At 49.1% G+C, this 17,603-nt stretch overlaps 1 protein-coding gene across 5 annotated transcripts in view; it reads right to left on the bottom strand.

The window, feature by feature from the left end:
- Nucleotides 1–17,603, bottom strand: part of IP6K1 (inositol hexakisphosphate kinase 1) — an 85,337-nt gene that overhangs the window by 9,822 nt on the left and 57,912 nt on the right. For 3 of the 5 annotated variants that reach the window (XM_050960225.1, XM_050960224.1, XM_050960223.1), the window contains one exon: nt 5,856–6,199. In XM_050960225.1, the coding sequence (XP_050816182.1) occupies nt 5,856–6,078 (223 nt within the window). In that variant the 5' untranslated portion in view covers nt 6,079–6,199. Of the gene's footprint in view, nt 1–5,855; nt 6,200–13,268; nt 13,349–17,603 lie in introns of those variants that run through there. The other 2 variants (XM_050960226.1, XM_050960228.1) reach the window with 1 other exon arrangement.

Below are 17,603 nucleotides of genomic sequence, written 5' to 3'. Positions count from 1 at the left end.
GTAGCCAAGTATGTCTGTGACTGGCAATGCAAGAGCTGTCAGCAGGGAAGAGAAAGCAGACAGCCCCAGTACAAACCTAGAACTGCGGAACAGTTACGCAGGAAGGGATCCGAGATGCTGCAACCTGCATGAGAATCTTGCAAAGGGAGTATTCCTCAGACAAACTACCCACCCAGCCACTAGCCCTGCAGAGGAGGACATGGCAATGGCAGCTGAACGCCCGCAAGCAGGGCAGCCTCAACAGTCGTCATAGATCATAGAATATCAGGGTTGGAAGGGACCCCAGGAGGACATCTGGTCCAACTCCTTGCTCAAAGCAGGACCAATCCCCAGATTTTTGCCCCAGGTCCCTAAGTGGCCCCCTCAAGGATTGAAGTCACAGCCTTGTGTTTCGCAGGCCAATACTTAAACCACTGAGCTATCCCTCCCCCCATAGGGAACCCAGCAACACATCTCCCCCAGTTTGCAGAAAGCCTGGAAGTTTAATCTCTTATCCTCCTGCTATGTCAGCAGCTTGCCCTTCAGCTAATGCAGGCAAGGTTCACCCTGCACCCAGGCGCACAACAGTCTGTTTGCTGAGGCAGTGCTGCCTCTCTGCATCTTCCAAAGCCACTGCTCAAGGTTTGGTCTAAACCAAACACTAACAACTCCCAAACTGACACTGCCATGGGAGGGGCCCTACGGAGGGTTGGTGCAACATCTCTCAGATGGTCACTCCAAATAGTTATGGATGCCTTCAGTTCAGTAAGGTGCTTTTCCAGTCCCCTTCTAGGAGGACGACAGGTAAAAATTCACCTCGGCATTCTGAACAGCACCCCTCACAGCTCTTGCTCGAAGAAGTCATCAGCAATTCAGATTTCTAGTTCACTCAGTAAAGAGCATTAACGCACCTTTTTGTATATCTAATTAAATGAGTGCCTATCTCTGACAGCAAGCGATAACAGCCATGTGCCCATCACTGGAGAACCAAGAGAAGGGTCCATGGTAGTGAATTAAGCATTTCCACTTGGAATCTCTGGTCTCCTGGCTTGGCTTTTGTAGTCCAAAATTGGGATAGATTGTTACAACGGACATTTTACCTTTCAGCAGCATGAGGAAGCAAGCAGAGGCAGCACATGCCTGACACCCCTTCTGGGAGTTATCCTAGTTATGCTAGCAACTCCATAGTGAGGGTGACAACAGAGTTTCTGTTCAAAGCCCTGATTTAAATAGGGTTGAAAACTAATTGACTGAAAACGGACATGGCATTTCAGGACTTAGGGGAGAGTTCATGATGTAAATGTGGGGCATTTGGTCAAGAGGTTGCTGTGATACAGCCCCATTAAACACAGAGCTTTTGTCCCGAGAGAGGGAGAACAGGAGGAAAGATTCACACAACACTCCTACCCCTGGTCTGTACCCAGCGAGAGCTAGTCTTCAGCTCCAGAAATGACTTTTTCCAGTGCTCCATGAGACTGTGTCCGGCTCTACACACTCAGCCACTAAGAGTGACCCAGCTTGTAGCAATACTGCACAGATGCAATCAGGGAACTGTGCTGCACGCCACAACAGCTCTGGGACCCCGCAGTCACGAGTTTAAGATTCCTATTCCACTGGCTGCTGATAATATTTCCGAGCCCTACACGAACAGCCCTTTTTACTGAGGCCTCATACCCTACTGTAGGAGCAGGCAGCTATCCTACCCCACTGCCTCATTTTAAGAGATACAACAACTGAGGTTGCAGGTCACTTCTGGTAAAGCTGGGGAAAGAACCCAGGTCTCATCCATGTTGCCTTTGGGAGTGAATGTGCTAAATCTATTGCTTGTCTATCCTGTCTAACCCCTGGATTACACATCTTTTACAGGTCAGGAATTCAGCCCCAGAATCCTGATCATAGACTCATAGAATATCAGGGCTGGAAGGGACCTCAGGAGATCATCTAGTCCAACCCCCTGCTCAAAGCAAGAAAACCCAAACTAAATCATTCCAGCCAGGGCTTTGTTGAGCCAGGCCTTAAAAACCTCTTAACGCATTGGCCTGGGACCCAGGTGAGCTGGGTTCAAATGCGGGCCCTGACACAGACTTTCAACGTGATGCTGAGTAAGTCATTTAGACCAAAATGTTTGGAGGTGGCCTTGGTTTCTCTGGGCCTTAGGCCCTCTGTACAGAGGGTAACAGCTCCCCACCTTTCCCAGGTGTTGGCAGGTTACAGCTGGAAGTGGCTAAGAGGCATTAAGATCCTGCAGTGAGAGGGAGGACATAGATACAAGAACTACCTGCCTTGTGAGATGCTGGGGCCACCCTCACCAGTATGGGGCTCACTGGGGTTCCCATGGCTTTTTGGAGACTCATAAGGGCTGCCCAGGAGTCGAATTGGCTAGTTTGGCTGCTGGCCATGGGGCCTCCGAAGCCTATGCTGGCACCCTGTGCTAGTTTTGGTGGATTAGGACAGAGGAGCTTTCTAAGATTTGTGGCGAGAAGAGCCACTGGGCTATACCTGGGCACACCAAGCCAATTACTGAGCTGGCATTCCTGGAGATGCAATCTTACTGTGGGTCATGGCACTCCTGTGCCCGAGGCAGCCTCCATGCACAGGCCACCACAGTCCCCTGCCACCAAGCTCCAGGGGTGCTTTGGGGGTGTTAATAATGTGGCAGGCCTGCAGCTGGAACTGGAGTTGATGCAACAACTGTCCACAGCAATCGGCAAGGATGCCTCCTTAAGTGCCATTGTGCACACAAGGTCTCCCTGGTGGGGCTGTGGCTTGAGCAGTCAAGCTCCCAGTGCCCACTGGGGCATTGGACTCTAAGCCCCCATACTCGGGAATTAGAAAGTCAGGAGCTGCTCACTTCAGCATGTCTACCTGGGCAGTGACTGTGCGGCAAGCTGGTGTGGTAAATCTAGAGCGCTCCGGTGTGCTGCGCACTAACTGTCTGGGTGAACCTGCTGCTGTGCATTAAAAGGGCACTCTAATGTAATGCTGCTTCATCCGGCTCTACAGCAAAGTGCACGAGGCAGCCATTAGCACTGTGGCGGCTGGGTCCACGCAGACACTTGGAGCTGTGGCAGGCTGCAGCATGGCAGAGTTACAACCCAGGTTGCTGCACAGTATCACTTGCACGGAAATGCCCCTAGTATCCTCAACATGGAGTGTTAGTGCAACACGGAGAAAGCCATTAAACTTATAGACTCTGGAAATACCCAGTTAAGAACTGCCCCTCTCCCAATAGTAACTCCACCCTGCAGGGATGGCAACAGGAAGCGGGAATGCCACCATACAGCTCCAACTCAGGGCTCCTCTTCAGACTGCCAAGTGGGACTCTGGCTGGGGCCTGTATAGAAGCCCTCACAGGGCAGTAATCGCTGCTGGCTAGGAGAGTTTGCACTCACCCCTTGAGCTGTCTCTCCTTGTTTCCAGAGCTGGGTGAAATTTTCCAAAATTTGATAAAAAGGGTGGAAAATAGACATGTTTTTGGATTGCTGTTTGCATTTGTCAACTCTGCCTCGTTACCAGGTGCACAATCACAGAGAAGCCAGACCAGTGTCCAGCATGTTAGATGAAGATTTCCTCACGGAGGCACAACTGTGAGAAGCAGCACCTGAGCTGGGTATGCCCCACGTTTGTAAGTCTGCCTACTTCCCCTTAGCACACTAACACTCTCTGGGGGTACCTGGGCAGACTAAAGCAGCAACTCCCAGCTTTTAAGCATGCCAGCCTAGGGTTCTGGACTCCCACTCCCGAGGGGCATGAGGAGCAGGCAGCCTGTTGTGCAGCAGTCAATTGATGGAGTTACCGTAATAAGTGTGCAGGCAGGAAGGGGACAAGAGAAGCCAAAGTCTGCACATGCCATGCAAAGCATGTGTGTCCCAAAGAGTCTGGGCCAGGCAGAGACCAGAGTGGGGGGTGGAAGGAGGAGAAGGGGGCAGTGAGGGGAACTAGGAGTTTTAGCTGGCAAGAGTCCTGCCCCTTGGCTTGAGAAAGTAGCTTTGAAGGAGGTGTACTGACATGCGCCAAAGGGGATGCTTTTGCTGCTGTAAACCTCCCTTCCCCACAGGTCTCGAGTCAAGCTTCCACCTGAGGCTGGAAGAGGTGACCTGCAGTAACCTACCTCTAAGCGTGGAAGGAGCTGGTTTTTATGTTTCCCCTACACACACAAACCAATGAAAATATATTGCCATCCACAGTCAGACATTTACAGCTCAGCAACGTAAGAAACAGCTGCTTGAAAGCTTTGCATTTGATGTAAGGCTATTTCCTTTGGATAGTCTGACATCCGATGTTGACAGTGCGGGTTCGAATCGTTACAAAGCTTTAATCTTTTGAACTTCAATGTCTACTGTCACTAAATAACGTGACTCCCTCAATTTCCCACAAACGGGAAAATTTAAACTGATTACAAATTTTAAAAATGCTTAAAAATAAACATCCTCCTCCACTGACATTACATACATGCAAATCTAACTCCGCCAAGCCAACCCACAGGGAAGGGCCATTCCACATGTCCCACGGGAGATGGAAGACTTTAAACCAGAGCGAGTTTTAGTTTTTGTCCACTTTGAAAGATTATTGTTGCTCCTGGTCAGTCTGATTACTCCTAGAGACTATTTGCATTTGGAGGGATAGAAAACTCAGTTCCAAGTGAACATTTTCACACTGACATCTGTGAATAGTTTTTCAGTGACAAATGTGGCACATAGAGGAGGGGTAAAGATTTCACCAACTCTTTGGGATGACCAGCTAGACATCCATCAAGCTTTAACGTACTATCACGAATCACACACCAGCATACTTTGAACCTGGAGTGCACAGTGAATCTCTAAATCAGACCTAGTCCCCACCATCCAGACTGTGTGTTAGAGTGGTAATGCTGAGGAGCTGAGAAAGGCCAAGAGGAAACGGTCCTTCCTCAAAGGAGCGATCTAACTGCCTTACTCTGGCATAGACGCAGCTCAGCCGACCCAAGACAGAGTTGCTTCATGTCTCCAGGAAGGCAGGGTACCTGCAAAGCAGGTCAGGCGCATGCCTGAGGGGGTGACAGCTCCACATGCTTTGCTGCCACCGAATGCCCCCATTCCCCTGAATATCCACAAGCAGCAAGTGGGTCAGGAAAACCAGGAATGCACATTTTTAGCACCAGCTTCAGAACATTTGCCTTGGCAGTCTGCTCATATCATTTTCCACACGTCTGTTCCCATAGATGCACCCCCTACGAAGCAGAGTACTGAAAAGAGCTGATACAGTCAAGCCCACAAAGCAAAGGCAACCACTTCACTGTTCTATTTGCACTCAATGCTGCGTGCCACGGGGAGCAATGCTGAGTGCCATGGGGAGCAATGTTGAGAAGTGCGGGAAGCTTAGGGGAAATTCAGAGGAAGCAGCACTTTCAGTGCTGCTTTTGTCAGCCATTTGGAAGCAGGGTCTTCACCCTGCTGATAGCTCCATATTCATTTCTCCCCAACGAAAGCCAAAACCCAGCACGCTCAGCATGCAGCTGCATATAGAGGCACCCATTGCCTCCATTTAACAACTTTCTTGTTTAATGTGAAGAGTGGGAGGACAAGCCTTCTGAGACAACCCGGGCAGGGTTCAAAACAGGACTTTGCCAGCTGATCCACATATGCTGAACATGGCTCAGTCAGGAGCTAATTCAGAACTCTTGTCAAACTGAGGCATGGCACTGAAATCATCCCTTGATCATCAGCCACACGCGCAGCCCTGTACACACACTCTGAGAACACCTCTACCCATCACACAGTTCACATCAAATCACTGGAGAGCAGCAGTAGCGAAGGAAATGACAAACAGAACCTGCCCCCAGCTGCAGGAGCCCCACAGAGTGGGAAGCTACATTGTGCAGCAACACTAGGGCTCACCTTTGTACTCAGGCGTGAACTCCTTCATTTCCGGGGGCAGGGACTCGTAGAAGCGCTGTTCTCGGGAAATGAGGGGCTTGCAAACAGTGTGGTCATCGTAGCGCATCATGCTGCTGTGGCCGCCCACCTGGTGAATGAAAGGTTCCAACAGGACCCCTCGCTCTCCGGCTCGACTGGCATTTTTGCCATACTTGCCCACTTCCATGGTTTGACAAACACACATTGCGTTCGGCACCAGTTGCACACTCGGGGCATGGGGAGAGCCGCATGGGCTGGGAGGGGGCAGCTTCACGAGGGACAGACAGCCACGGCTGAGAAATCCCAGGAATTAGTCTTGTTCCAATCTGAAAAACAATGGAGAATCCTATGAGAAAAGAGCTGTTCTCACTCACCTCATTGTCTGTCCTGTCTTCCTAATAACTTTTACCACACTACTTCCTTACTAGAAAACTTGTTGGAAGGGGATCTGTCAACCATACCTGTAGCCCTGCCCACATGGACAGGGATGCACACACTTGCTACTACTGGTGTTTGGATCCAAATGTCCAGCTCCCCACCCCACCTCCACGTCTGGCAGGCGCTCCAACTCTTTAGGGCTAGCAGGACTTTCCCACAGACATTTGTCAAGTGATGGCTGGAAGAAATCTAGTATTTTGATTCCACTTAGAAAGTTATTTCCATGTGCTAATGGATCTTGCCATTAATAAAGTGATGTCACAATTGCAGCATATGTTATAAAAGAGACACACACCCCTCACCAACCCGCTCCCCTCACCCCACCGTATCTAGCACTAGGAGCAGCACAAATACACTGAAAAGTCCTACAAGAATCCAAATCCTGCTATTTCTGCCACCACATTTCTAGGACCTAACTTTATCTTTGATAAACTGCCACCATCCTAATTAGTCTCCAGTGAGGACTGCTGTAACCTCCTGCCCCTGCCCTCCCGACGGAACACACCGCTATCCAAAACACAGCCTCTGGCCCTATCCTCCTGCCCCGATCCCTGCCTACATCACTCCCCATCCACTCTCTCCACTGGCTCCTCCAGCTCCACTAACCTTGGCTTCAGCTTCAAGCACAGCCTCTCCCATTCACCCTGCCTCACCTGACCAGGTGGCCAATGCTGAGCTGTTTGTGTGCCCTGCTCCCCAGCCTCTCAGCTTTCTCTGTTCCCATGGACACCCTCATCCTCACAGTCACTCAGGCCTGTAACTTCTCTGATTCGGCCTTCCCTCTTGACCCACAAATTCAGGCCATGTCCAAACCCTGATGTGTAAGAAAAAGCAGCATCTCTGAAACTGGCCTTTCCTCATCACCAACACAAACTCTTACTCCAGCCCTCAACGTGTCACACCATAGCCACTGCTGCCCCTCCTCACTGGCCCCCAAACACCACACCTTGCTTGCCTCAGGTCCATTCTGAATACAGCTGCTCAGGTTGCCTTGCTGGCTTGTCACTCTGACCACCTCAGTTTAAGTCCCCCAAATGCTCTGCTCACAACAAAATGGACAGTAGAGACAAGCCCATGGTCCTTCCTAACTTATCGCTGCCATACATCAGTGATCTAGTAACTGACAGCAACATTAACCCCTGCCTTTCCAGCATTCCCAACTTCTACCACTCAGCTGTCAGAATCTCCCTTACAAGCCTCCTGCGCACTCTCATGCTGCCCCTTATGCATGGCAGGATCTTCCCGGGAAAGCCCACCCTCCTTCAAATCCCACCTTAGTGGCTTGGTTCATGAACATTTAATTTGAGTGTGCCTAGTGTCCATGTGGACCCTGCTGACACATGCGCCATTGGCTGGAAGTTGAAGCTAGACAAATTCAGACCAGAAATAAGGTGTAAATTTATAATTGTGAGAGTAATTAACCACTGGAACAATACCTGACAATTTACAATTCAGGATGGGCTGTTTTTCTAAAAGCTCTGCTGTGCGAATTATTATGGGGCAGCTCTCTGGCCTGTGCTATACAAGGGGTCACACTACATCGGGGTGGGCAAACCATGGCCCGCAAGCTGTTTTAAGTTGGTCCATGAGCTCCCACACTGGGAAGCCTGGTCGGGAACCGCACTACGTGGCGTGGCCCTGCTCCGGCGCTTCAGCTGGGGTGCTAGGTCAGGGGCCACACCACGACCCCACTCTGAGGGTGGGGGGGCGCGCTCCATGCCTAGGAGCCGGAGAAGGGACATGCCACTGCTTCCGGGAGCCGTTTAAGATAAGCACTGCTTGGAGCCTGCACCTCTGAGCCTCTCCCCACGCCCCAACCCAGCCCTGATCCCCATCCGCTCTCCAAACCCCTTGATCCCAGGACGGAATATGCTCCTGCACCCCAAGCCTCTCATCCCCAGTCTCACCCCAGAGCCCACACCCCCAGGCAGAACCTGAATCCCTTCCCACACCCGTGCTCCAGCTCTGATCCCCCTCGGTGTCAGCCCAGAGCACCTCCTATATCCCAAACTCCTCATCTCCAGCCCCACCCCAGAGCCCACACTCCCATCCAGAGCCCTCATCCCCTCCCACACCCCAACCCCAATTTTGTGAGCATTCATGGCCCGCCATACAATTTCTAATACTCAATGTGGCCCTCAGGCCAAAAAGTTTGTCCACCCCTGCACTAGATGATCACAGTGGTCACTTCTAGCCTTGGAATCTCTGAGATGAGAAGCTTTTTGCAGCAGAGACCTGCTCCTTTAATTTGTGAAGGGTCTAGCACGCCCATGGGTGCTGCAGAACTAAGGAAATCTCATGAAGAGATGCTGACGGGGCAAATTGGCTGGCCTGCCTGCCACACTCTGTCTTCACTGCACAGTTAAGTTGCACTCTTTCCCAGGTCTTAGCCCAACCCCACCCCCATCTCTGCACAAGACCCTTAGAGCTGGGTTTGGAGGTGCTTTATACCCGGGCTAGCTGGCACAGCTAGTGGGCCAGGTTAGAACCTGGGCTTCAATTCAACTCAGGCTGGAACCGTCCCCTTTGTGGTGAGGATGCAGGCAAAAAAAAACCCAAACCAATCAACCAACCACCTCATTCACATGCAGATAGCCCTCCGATCAGGGCCGTCCTTAGGATTTATGGGGCCCTAGGCAGTATTATTAAACTGGTGCCCCTATGCCGGATGGCAGCCCAAGCTCACAGCCTGGTGGGGGAGGGGGAGGAGGGACTTGACAGCAAAGGATAATGAGATGCCCAGCCTGCCTCATGGTGGTGGAGAGTCACAGTTCCCCGCAAAGACTTCCATGCACTCTCCCTCATGCAGAATGGACATGAAGAAAGTACCTAATTAAAAGCACTAAAATTTGGGAATAAAAAATGTCAGTCACAGATTTTTTGATATGTCCTGAAGTTTGTCAGAGATTTATTTGCAAAAACTTCATAGTAAGGGTGAGTCAGCTGTCCTGCTGAATACAACATTACATATAATGGAATACATGATGCAGCTCTTCTCTGTTTTACATTTTCTTCATCAGTATTTCTAAGTTGAATTTATATTTTAAATGTACTCAATTCTTAAGCCAGCATTCCAGATTACTACATATTTAACTCACTGAAACAAAGACATTCTTTTAAATTAATCAGAGAGGTTTAGTGTGTTCATAACAATGTTCATTGCTTTTAGAAAAAGGGAACAGTAATTTACTTTGTGTGATCTCCATAACAAGAGACATGGTTATGAAATTTCACCAACTTTAAAAAAATATGTTTCCAAAGATTTTAGGTATAACAAGGATTTTGTCTTACTAAGGTACTGATTTTGCTGGAGGGTTCTTTTAAAACTAGGTTGTCGGATAGTCAGAAGTAAAGAAAGGGAACTCTTTGTCCAGCTATCTGGAAGGGAAGGACTGCTGTCCCTTTAAGGGTTCTCTTCAGTGGGGAGTGGGGGGAGAGGTGGTGAAGGGATGGACAGAAAGGACAGGAAGACTTGGAAGCACTTTTTTTTTTTTAACTATAGTAATTAAAATGTGTATTTTAGATAAGGGAGGTCTTTTGAAGGATTTATTTAAAAAACTATGTCTGAAGATCCACACATTTAAGGCTAAAAATGATTGTGCATCTAAAACTCTATGCAAGCATTTTTTAGAAATGTAATTTTATAATCTTCACCAGCTCACTAATGAAATATTTTTAAAGCAAATTTTAAACTAAGGTCCTGTAGACTGACATGTTCTGTGTAAATATTACATTAATGCACAACTGTTTTTGTCAGTAAAGTCAGAAACTGACAGTATAAAAATTTATTTGGGCATAAGCTTTCGTAGACATCTGATGAAATGGGTTCTAGTCCACAAAAGCTTATGCCCAAATAATTTGTTAGTCTTTGAGGTGACACAAGGACTCGTCCTTGTTTTTGCTGATACAGAGTAACAGGACTACCCCTCTGAAACCTGTCAGTATATACCTTGGGGTTGGCAAACGCCTGTTAAATGGCTTTATTACCCCTTGAATGTCTCTTTAACAGTTTCAATGTTGTGCTAATAGGTCTGGCAGGCTGGAGGTTTTTTCACTTTTTACTACTAGATTCCCTCCCAAGGAAGACTCACCAGGCTAGAGCAGCCATCTGTGGGAGCCTGCAGGAAGGGTCAAAACAGGGATAGGAAAACAAGCGGGTGGACACTAAGACCCAGTGGTGCCCCAAATTTTCAGGTGCCCTACGCAGCTGCCTATGTTGCCTATGCCTAAGGACAGCCCTGCTTCCGATACTTTTCCTACAACTTCCCCAAAAGGGCAGACAAGTTCTCCTGCAAATGACAACTGACTCGGAAAGAATCCTAGAGTGTCTCAGTACAAAGAACTATGGGATATGCCTCTGGAGACACTTAGGTAAGCACAGACACAGTGAGGGCACAGTAAAGTGGGTAGGTCTTTGCTGGTAGGGATGCTCCAACCTGGACGAGGCTAAGCAGGGTGCTCAGACCCAGGTGTCAAATCACTGTGGAGTGCAGACAGCCTCTGTGGTGTTTCTTGGAAGTGGGTCAGAGGCTTGACCCACATAGGAAAGGGGAGTAGAATTTTCTAATGTTTCCATCCCCTGCCTTTTCACAAGGAGGAGCCCAGCAGAGGGGCAAGATGGTGCTGTGCACAGAAGGTCAGCCACAAATTAGAGCAGAATGAGGCAGGAGTCATTTGGTGGCCTCTTCATAAAGTCTCAGTGGTGCCTGGAGAAGTTTATATTCCCAGCGTTCTGCAGTGTGAGGTCCTGTCAGCACCTCTGTACCAGACCAAGCAAGGGGCGCTGGAACTAAGGTGTGGCAGCAGCATCTGACTTGATATAATAGCACCCAAATGCCTGGCTATCATGATATACAGGGCTTAACAGCTTTCAGCACCCACACTATACAAACGGTTTCATCACCCCTCCAAGGTAGGACTTCGGTTCTGTCACAGTTCTGATGTGGGTTTCTTGTAATCAAGTCACAAACTGCAGTTCTTCCTCAGGAGACTGGATGGAGCACCTTAGCCTCCAGCTTGCTTTCCTACAGCACAGGTGTGTGAAGAGGGAAAGATGTTCCCTGAAGAAGGGCCAGCCAGGACATAATCAACCTTTTCAATAACAGACGTGATTTCCTCAGCACTGCCGGCTCTCGCAATCTGGTCAGGACTATCATACCATTTGAAGTTTTAGTGACCCAGCTCTGGGGTTCATGTGATTCCAGAGGAATCTCAGCTGGAGGAGAAAAGGTTTACAAGTATGCCAAGGATAGCTGAGGGGCTCAGATGCAAACAAAGCCCCCAGCATATCTGTAAAATCCTGAACTTTAAGCTAGCCTCATAATTCTGAGATGCCTGACCCAAATTTTGGACACATGGGTGTGGTGATACAGTTTTCCTACAAATTTAATATACCAAATCTCCTCTCCTTATTTGTGAGTAATGGGGAAAGGCTGCCAAGCCCTGCTCCAGGACCTGTAGATTGTAATGGCACGTCCCTGTTTCCAAATGGGTACAGCATCAAGTTCTGCTTCTAGGTCAGATGGGTCAGAGACATGTCAGGTGCCTGAGGTGGGCATGAGAGTCTAACTTATGTCAAGGAGGCCAAGAATCAACACTGATACTTTGAAGCAGATCCTTTGGCCCAGTCTATTAGCTCAATGCCGCTTGGGTCGTGCAAAGAGAGCAGAAGCCGCCTAGTGGAGGGAGTCTCCAGTGGGTGCAGAGCCAGAGTATTCAGCTCTTATGCTTTCCTGCCCTCTGCCCCAGCATAGCATTGTGTTAGGGTGGGGGCAGAACAAAGGCATATTGAGAGTGGGAAGGGCTGTGTCTGGTGACCTCCAGCTATCCTGAACTGGCAAGTGATCTCTTGGGACCACAGACAGTGAGCACATGAGCCTGGGCCAGGGCAGAGAATCAGGAAGCTTGTAATAGATGGCTTATTTTCCCCCTCTCTTTGGCTGTCTGGGGGAGCTGCGTGCGGGAGGGTCCCCAGTCTTAGGCACAGTTAAACTCCTCTCCCACTTGCTGAGGTTTCCCCAGCCCAGCAGGGAGGTAACAAGGAACAAACCATAGGTACACTTTCATAGCTCCTGTAATGCAGCAGGAAGCCAGCAGGGGAGCTACTAAACAGCTACAGCAGGGGAAAGGACAACAGCTGTTCATAGTATTCTGGTTCAGAGCAAAGTTGCTCGAGGCAGGGGTTGTAACTTGTGCTGCGGAGGGAGGCAGTGCCCACCACAGTGACTGGAAGCTGATCCAAACCCTTCACTGTAAACATCATAGGGTGCAGCCCTGCACAGTCACACTGAGGGCCACAGGATGGACACCCTGACCTCAGAATCTGGGATGCATCTCCTGGGTCCTGCATGGGGAACAAGAAATGAGGTTCTTCCTCAACTGGCCACAAGATGTCTCTGTTGCTGCACATATTTGAAAGGATCCAAAGCATCTCTAGGATGGGGATATAACTGCTCTGTTCTTCTAATCCAGAGCTTCTCAAACTTCACTGCACCATGACCCCCTTCTGACAACAAAAATTACTACACAACCCCTGGAGTGGGGACCAATGCCTGAGTCCACCTGGGCCCTGCTACCCTAGGTGGAGGGCCCAAAGTCAAAGCCCAGGCTCCACTGCTCCCAGGAACAGGGGGCAAAGCCCCACGTAGAAGGCCTGTAACCTCACCCCCGCCACACAGGGCTGAAGCCCTCCTGCTTTGGCCCTGGGTCGTGGGGCTCAGGTTTCAGTTCCAGACCCCAGAAAGTCTAATACGAGCCCTGGCGACCCCACTAAAACAGGGTCATGACCCACTCTGGGGTTCTGACTCAGAGTTTGAGAACTGCTGTTCTAATTCAATCCACTCCATCGGCAAGCACAACAGCTTAGAAGAAAGTGCAACACAGTGAGCGGGGGTTCCTGGACTTGTTCAGAGGATGGCAACATTTGAAGAGAGTGTGTGCTGTGGACACCTCACCCACCTTTTTGCCAGCAGGTAGACCTCCTCCATTCCCACTATCGATCAAACACCCCCTCCACTACTTCGGCAGCAATGGCTTCCCTGGAAATTAATATTAGGAAAGGAATAAATGTATACTTTCTTTTCATGGAAGTTAACATCTGAAAACAAGCAGCTGCTGCCAGAACTATGTGACCAGCCAGCTCTCCACAGCCCCCAGGCCACAACAATGACCACAGCACCCTTAAAAGTTTGTAATATCCTTATGGTGGAGTGAACCTCATCTTCAGTTCCATCCCAGGCAAAAATCCCTGCCGCCTGTGTTTATGCTACTTGTTAACCAGTAGAGCAGGAGTTTCCAAAGCAATGAATGCAATTAATGGGCACCAACTTAATTCACCATACCTTTAATTCTAAAATCCTAGCAATTAACCAGACTGGTTACAGTACCCACTGGCATTCAGGACTCCTCTGCATTTGATTTTCAGTTCTGCCACTGATTTCCTGTGAAGCCTGGGGCCAAGTCACTCAATTGCTTGGTGCCTCAGTTTCCCTTCTGTAAAACAGGACAATGATACTTCCCTACTTCACTGGTAGGTTATGAGAGTACAATAATTAATGTTCATGAGGAACTCTAACACTACCAAGATGGAGGTCACAAGTACCTAGGCAGACAGATCAATCATCTCCCCCGAAGCTCAGTCTGGATTATTCCTACAGTGGATTTTCCAATGCTTTGTGACTTACTCCTAAAGCATCAAGAGATGGGGTGTTCTCAAGGAAGGAGAGAGAGCTCAGATCTAGTCTGCAAACCTTCTTGATAACCTTGTCAGCTAGTAAGCATCCCAGGGCTGGCACTAGGCACTAGCCCTCCAAGCATGTGCTTAGGACAGCCTGGGCTGCGGTGGTGGCGAGAGGGGCTCCTGGAGTATGTGAAGAGCCAGGGAGTGAGGGAGGGAAGCAGGGTCCCCTGGAGCCAAGCCCGGGCTGCGGCAGCGAGAGGGACTCCTGGAGCGTGTGAGGTGGTGAGTGGCCGGCTGGGCTCATCAGTGCTGAGCAGGTGGCCCTGCAGCTGGAGATCCTCACCTTCCCGCCCACCAGGGCTGGGCCAGGGCGCGGTGAGGCTGAAGAGCAGCAGGACCAGGGGGCTCTCTAGGTCTTCGGCCGCCAGCACGTCGGGTGTGAGGGCAGTGAGCACAAACATCCATCTCGGCCACCAGCAGCGCCGCAAAGCCAAGGGACGGGGCCATGTTCTCCGGGCCGCCCTGCAGCTGCACCGTCACCTGGAAGTACTCCAGCTCTGTACCACCCAGCAGCTCCACCTGCATGGGGACGGAGCCACGGCTGGGCGAGGGCTCGGCTGCCGTGTGCTGGTAGTGGATCCCATGTTTGGGGATGGGGAGCCCAGTGCTGCGGTGGCGGGGAGAGGTTGGGGGGGGTGGAGAGCCCAGGGCTGGGGTGGGAGCCAACCAAAAATTTTTTTTGCTTAGAGCAGCAAAAAACCTAGAGCCGGTCCTGAAGCATCCAATCAATTTCTAGTGGCCTAGAAGCTAGTTCGGGGATACAGTGCACACAGAGTAGCAGCACAGGGAAGTCTGTCCTTCTCAATTAGTAAGAAATTATACAAAAGGAGAGAGAACATTGCAGGCTTGAGAACATTGCAGGCTTTAGAACACCACATCTTAGGGCTTGTTTACACCTGCAAGTTTCTGTGCAGTAAAGAAGCTTTTTGCGCTTAAACTGCAGACGTGTACACACTGCCAAGCCACTTTGTGCGCAGAAACTCCTCAGTTGCAGTGCTGCAAAAAAGCCACCCCCAAGGATAGTCATAAGGCTATTTGCACAGAGGCTCCCTCGCTCTATTGCCAGTAACGTGATTGCTCTCTGCGGTGTAACTGGCCCCTGGAGCTGTCCCATAATGCCTCAAGTGACCGCTATGCTCGTTTTGAACTTGGCTGCCTTGGAGACATGCGCCCCTCCCCTTTCAAAGCACCTTTTCTGACAGCCACTGTATGCTGTGCTGATCTGCTCTGCTCCAGGACACAATGCAAACCATTAATGTGGGGGAGGGGGGCGAGAGAGAGAGAGAGAGAGAGAGAGTGTGTGTGTGCGCGATCCCCTCCCCCCACCTCAGGACTAGTTGCTTCCTGCCACTGTCTGAACATACAAGACAATGCTGATACACTCTCTTTCCCCCAAAACACACAGTCTCTCTCCCCTGCTCCATATGCATGCACACACGCTTCCTGTCACACACTCTCCCCCATGCACTTCAATTGAAGAGCAGCTGGAAATGTAGTAGGCTGCCCATGGAACAATGGGATTGGGAAACCTGTATCATGTGACACTGTGCCTGCCCCATGAGGCATTGCAAACCCTTCCCAAAGCACCCGCAGCTGGTTGCACAGTGGTATCTCATTTGGTCAGCTTCTTGAGAAAGGTCTATTCTCAGTAAGTGCCCAATTGAGAAACATTTAACTGACAGTGGACTTTGGGAGACACCAATGCACATCTGAGCCTTCCTGGGAACATTCAAACTAACAAACAATGGCGCTGGCCTGCAAAAAGCTGAATCATTCATGGGCACATGACTTGCCTGGTGGCTACAAACTCCATCTTGTTGCTGTGACTTAGCACAGAAGAACGAAAGGGTTTCCATCCACAAGAAGGAGAATACAAAAAGGCCCTGGAAGCCTCTCCATTTTGTTTTCAGCTGGCTTAAGAGATGGCCTCTCCCTCCCAAAGAGATGCCTGAAAGAATCTGCAACAAAGGACAGTAACTACCGGGGTGTGAGTGACTGCTGGACCCAGACTAGGAAGGAGTCCAGTCTGTGAAAGCAGTTTATTGGAACATCTCTGGGGGTGAGATTTCATCTGTAATCCATTTCTTAACATGGTAGGCTTAGACATGCGAGTTTTGTTTTGTTTTGCTTGGTAATTTACTTTGTTCTGTCTGTTATTACTTGGAACCACTTAAATCCTACTTATAACTTAACCCAGAGTAAGTAAGTAATTCCTGGGGGGATCAAACAGCTGTGCATCTCTCTCTATCAATGTTATAGAGGGCAGACAATTTATGAGTTTACCCTGTATAAGCTTTATACAGAGTAAAATGAATGTATTTGGGGTTTGGATCCCATTGGGAGCTAGGTGTCTGGGTGCTAGAGACAGGAGCACTTCTTAAGCTGTTTTCAGTCAAGTCAGCAGCTTTTGTGCGATGTGGTTCAGCCCTGGGTCTGTGTTTGCAGCAGGCTAGCATGTCTGGCTTAACAAGACAGGGTACTGAAGTCCCAAGCTGGCAGGGAAAACGGGTTGAGGTAGTCTCAGCACATCAAGTGGCAGTCTCAAGTGTTTTCTGTGACCCAACCCGTCACACACTATATTTAATTTAAATAAAAATATCTGATTTAAATTAAAAAAATCCATTTTAAAAAAATTTATTTTTTTAAAACATGTTTGTTGGGAAAACATGTCTATTGAACCGGACTTATGGAAAACGGCCAAAGATTATACAATTGTCATTTACAAAGGAATTAAGGACCACATACATGGTTTCCCATTAAACTAACCATTCCTCTAGCTCAGAATTAAAAGTTTTCCAATAAAAAGAGATTGACTGGGAGCAAGTTGCCTCTTCTGTTTTTAAGATTAGGCTCCTGTCTGCCAATATGTCTGAGCTAGATTATTTATCAACTTCAGGTCTCATGGCCCAACACTTGTTTTTAAGCAAGATGGGTGTAAAGGTTTCTAAGGGCACTTATTTCTTTGCTGTTACATATACAAATCTTTCCAAGGGAAGATCAGGATAATCCAAATTAAATAGAGGCAAAGTCACTTTCCTACTGCACTGTACAAACCCATTCTTGACTTTAGCCTTTAAGATCCACCTACATGAAGGGGTGTAAACTGGGGGAAGGAGAGAGTAGCAACCACAGTTCTGTTTGAAAGAAAAGCAAGAATCCTGCTAAGAACACCCTAGTGCTTAGGCCTGCCAGTTTCCACAAAGCAAGCAGCGGAATCTGATCAGATATGCACATGAACAGAGGTTGTACCACTTGTTTGCCAACATGGGCCCAGCAGATTTTCCTCCAAGCTTCCTAACAGAGTCCAGGTCTTCCAGTATCAGCCTCAGGTCTTAAACAGAGGCGAGAATGTGCTGTGCACACAAGCTAGACAGCTCAGGAGAGATAAGATCTGGGGAGGTCACTCCAGGAAGCTTCCCATGTTTGGTTTCTATTCATATTTAAAAAAAATCTCCATTGGATACAGGTTACTTTTAAACTACTTAAAATATACACACACTTACTTTTGTTTAGCACAGCTTCCAGATCAAAGCTACTCAGGGAGGGTTAGGACA

Source organism: Gopherus flavomarginatus, chromosome 6 (genome assembly GCF_025201925.1).
Source record: "Gopherus flavomarginatus isolate rGopFla2 chromosome 6, rGopFla2.mat.asm, whole genome shotgun sequence".
NCBI lineage: Eukaryota > Metazoa > Chordata > Testudines > Testudinidae > Gopherus > Gopherus flavomarginatus.
The sequence above is the reverse complement of the archived record's forward strand: the minus strand, read 5'-3'. Positions and strand labels throughout refer to the sequence as shown.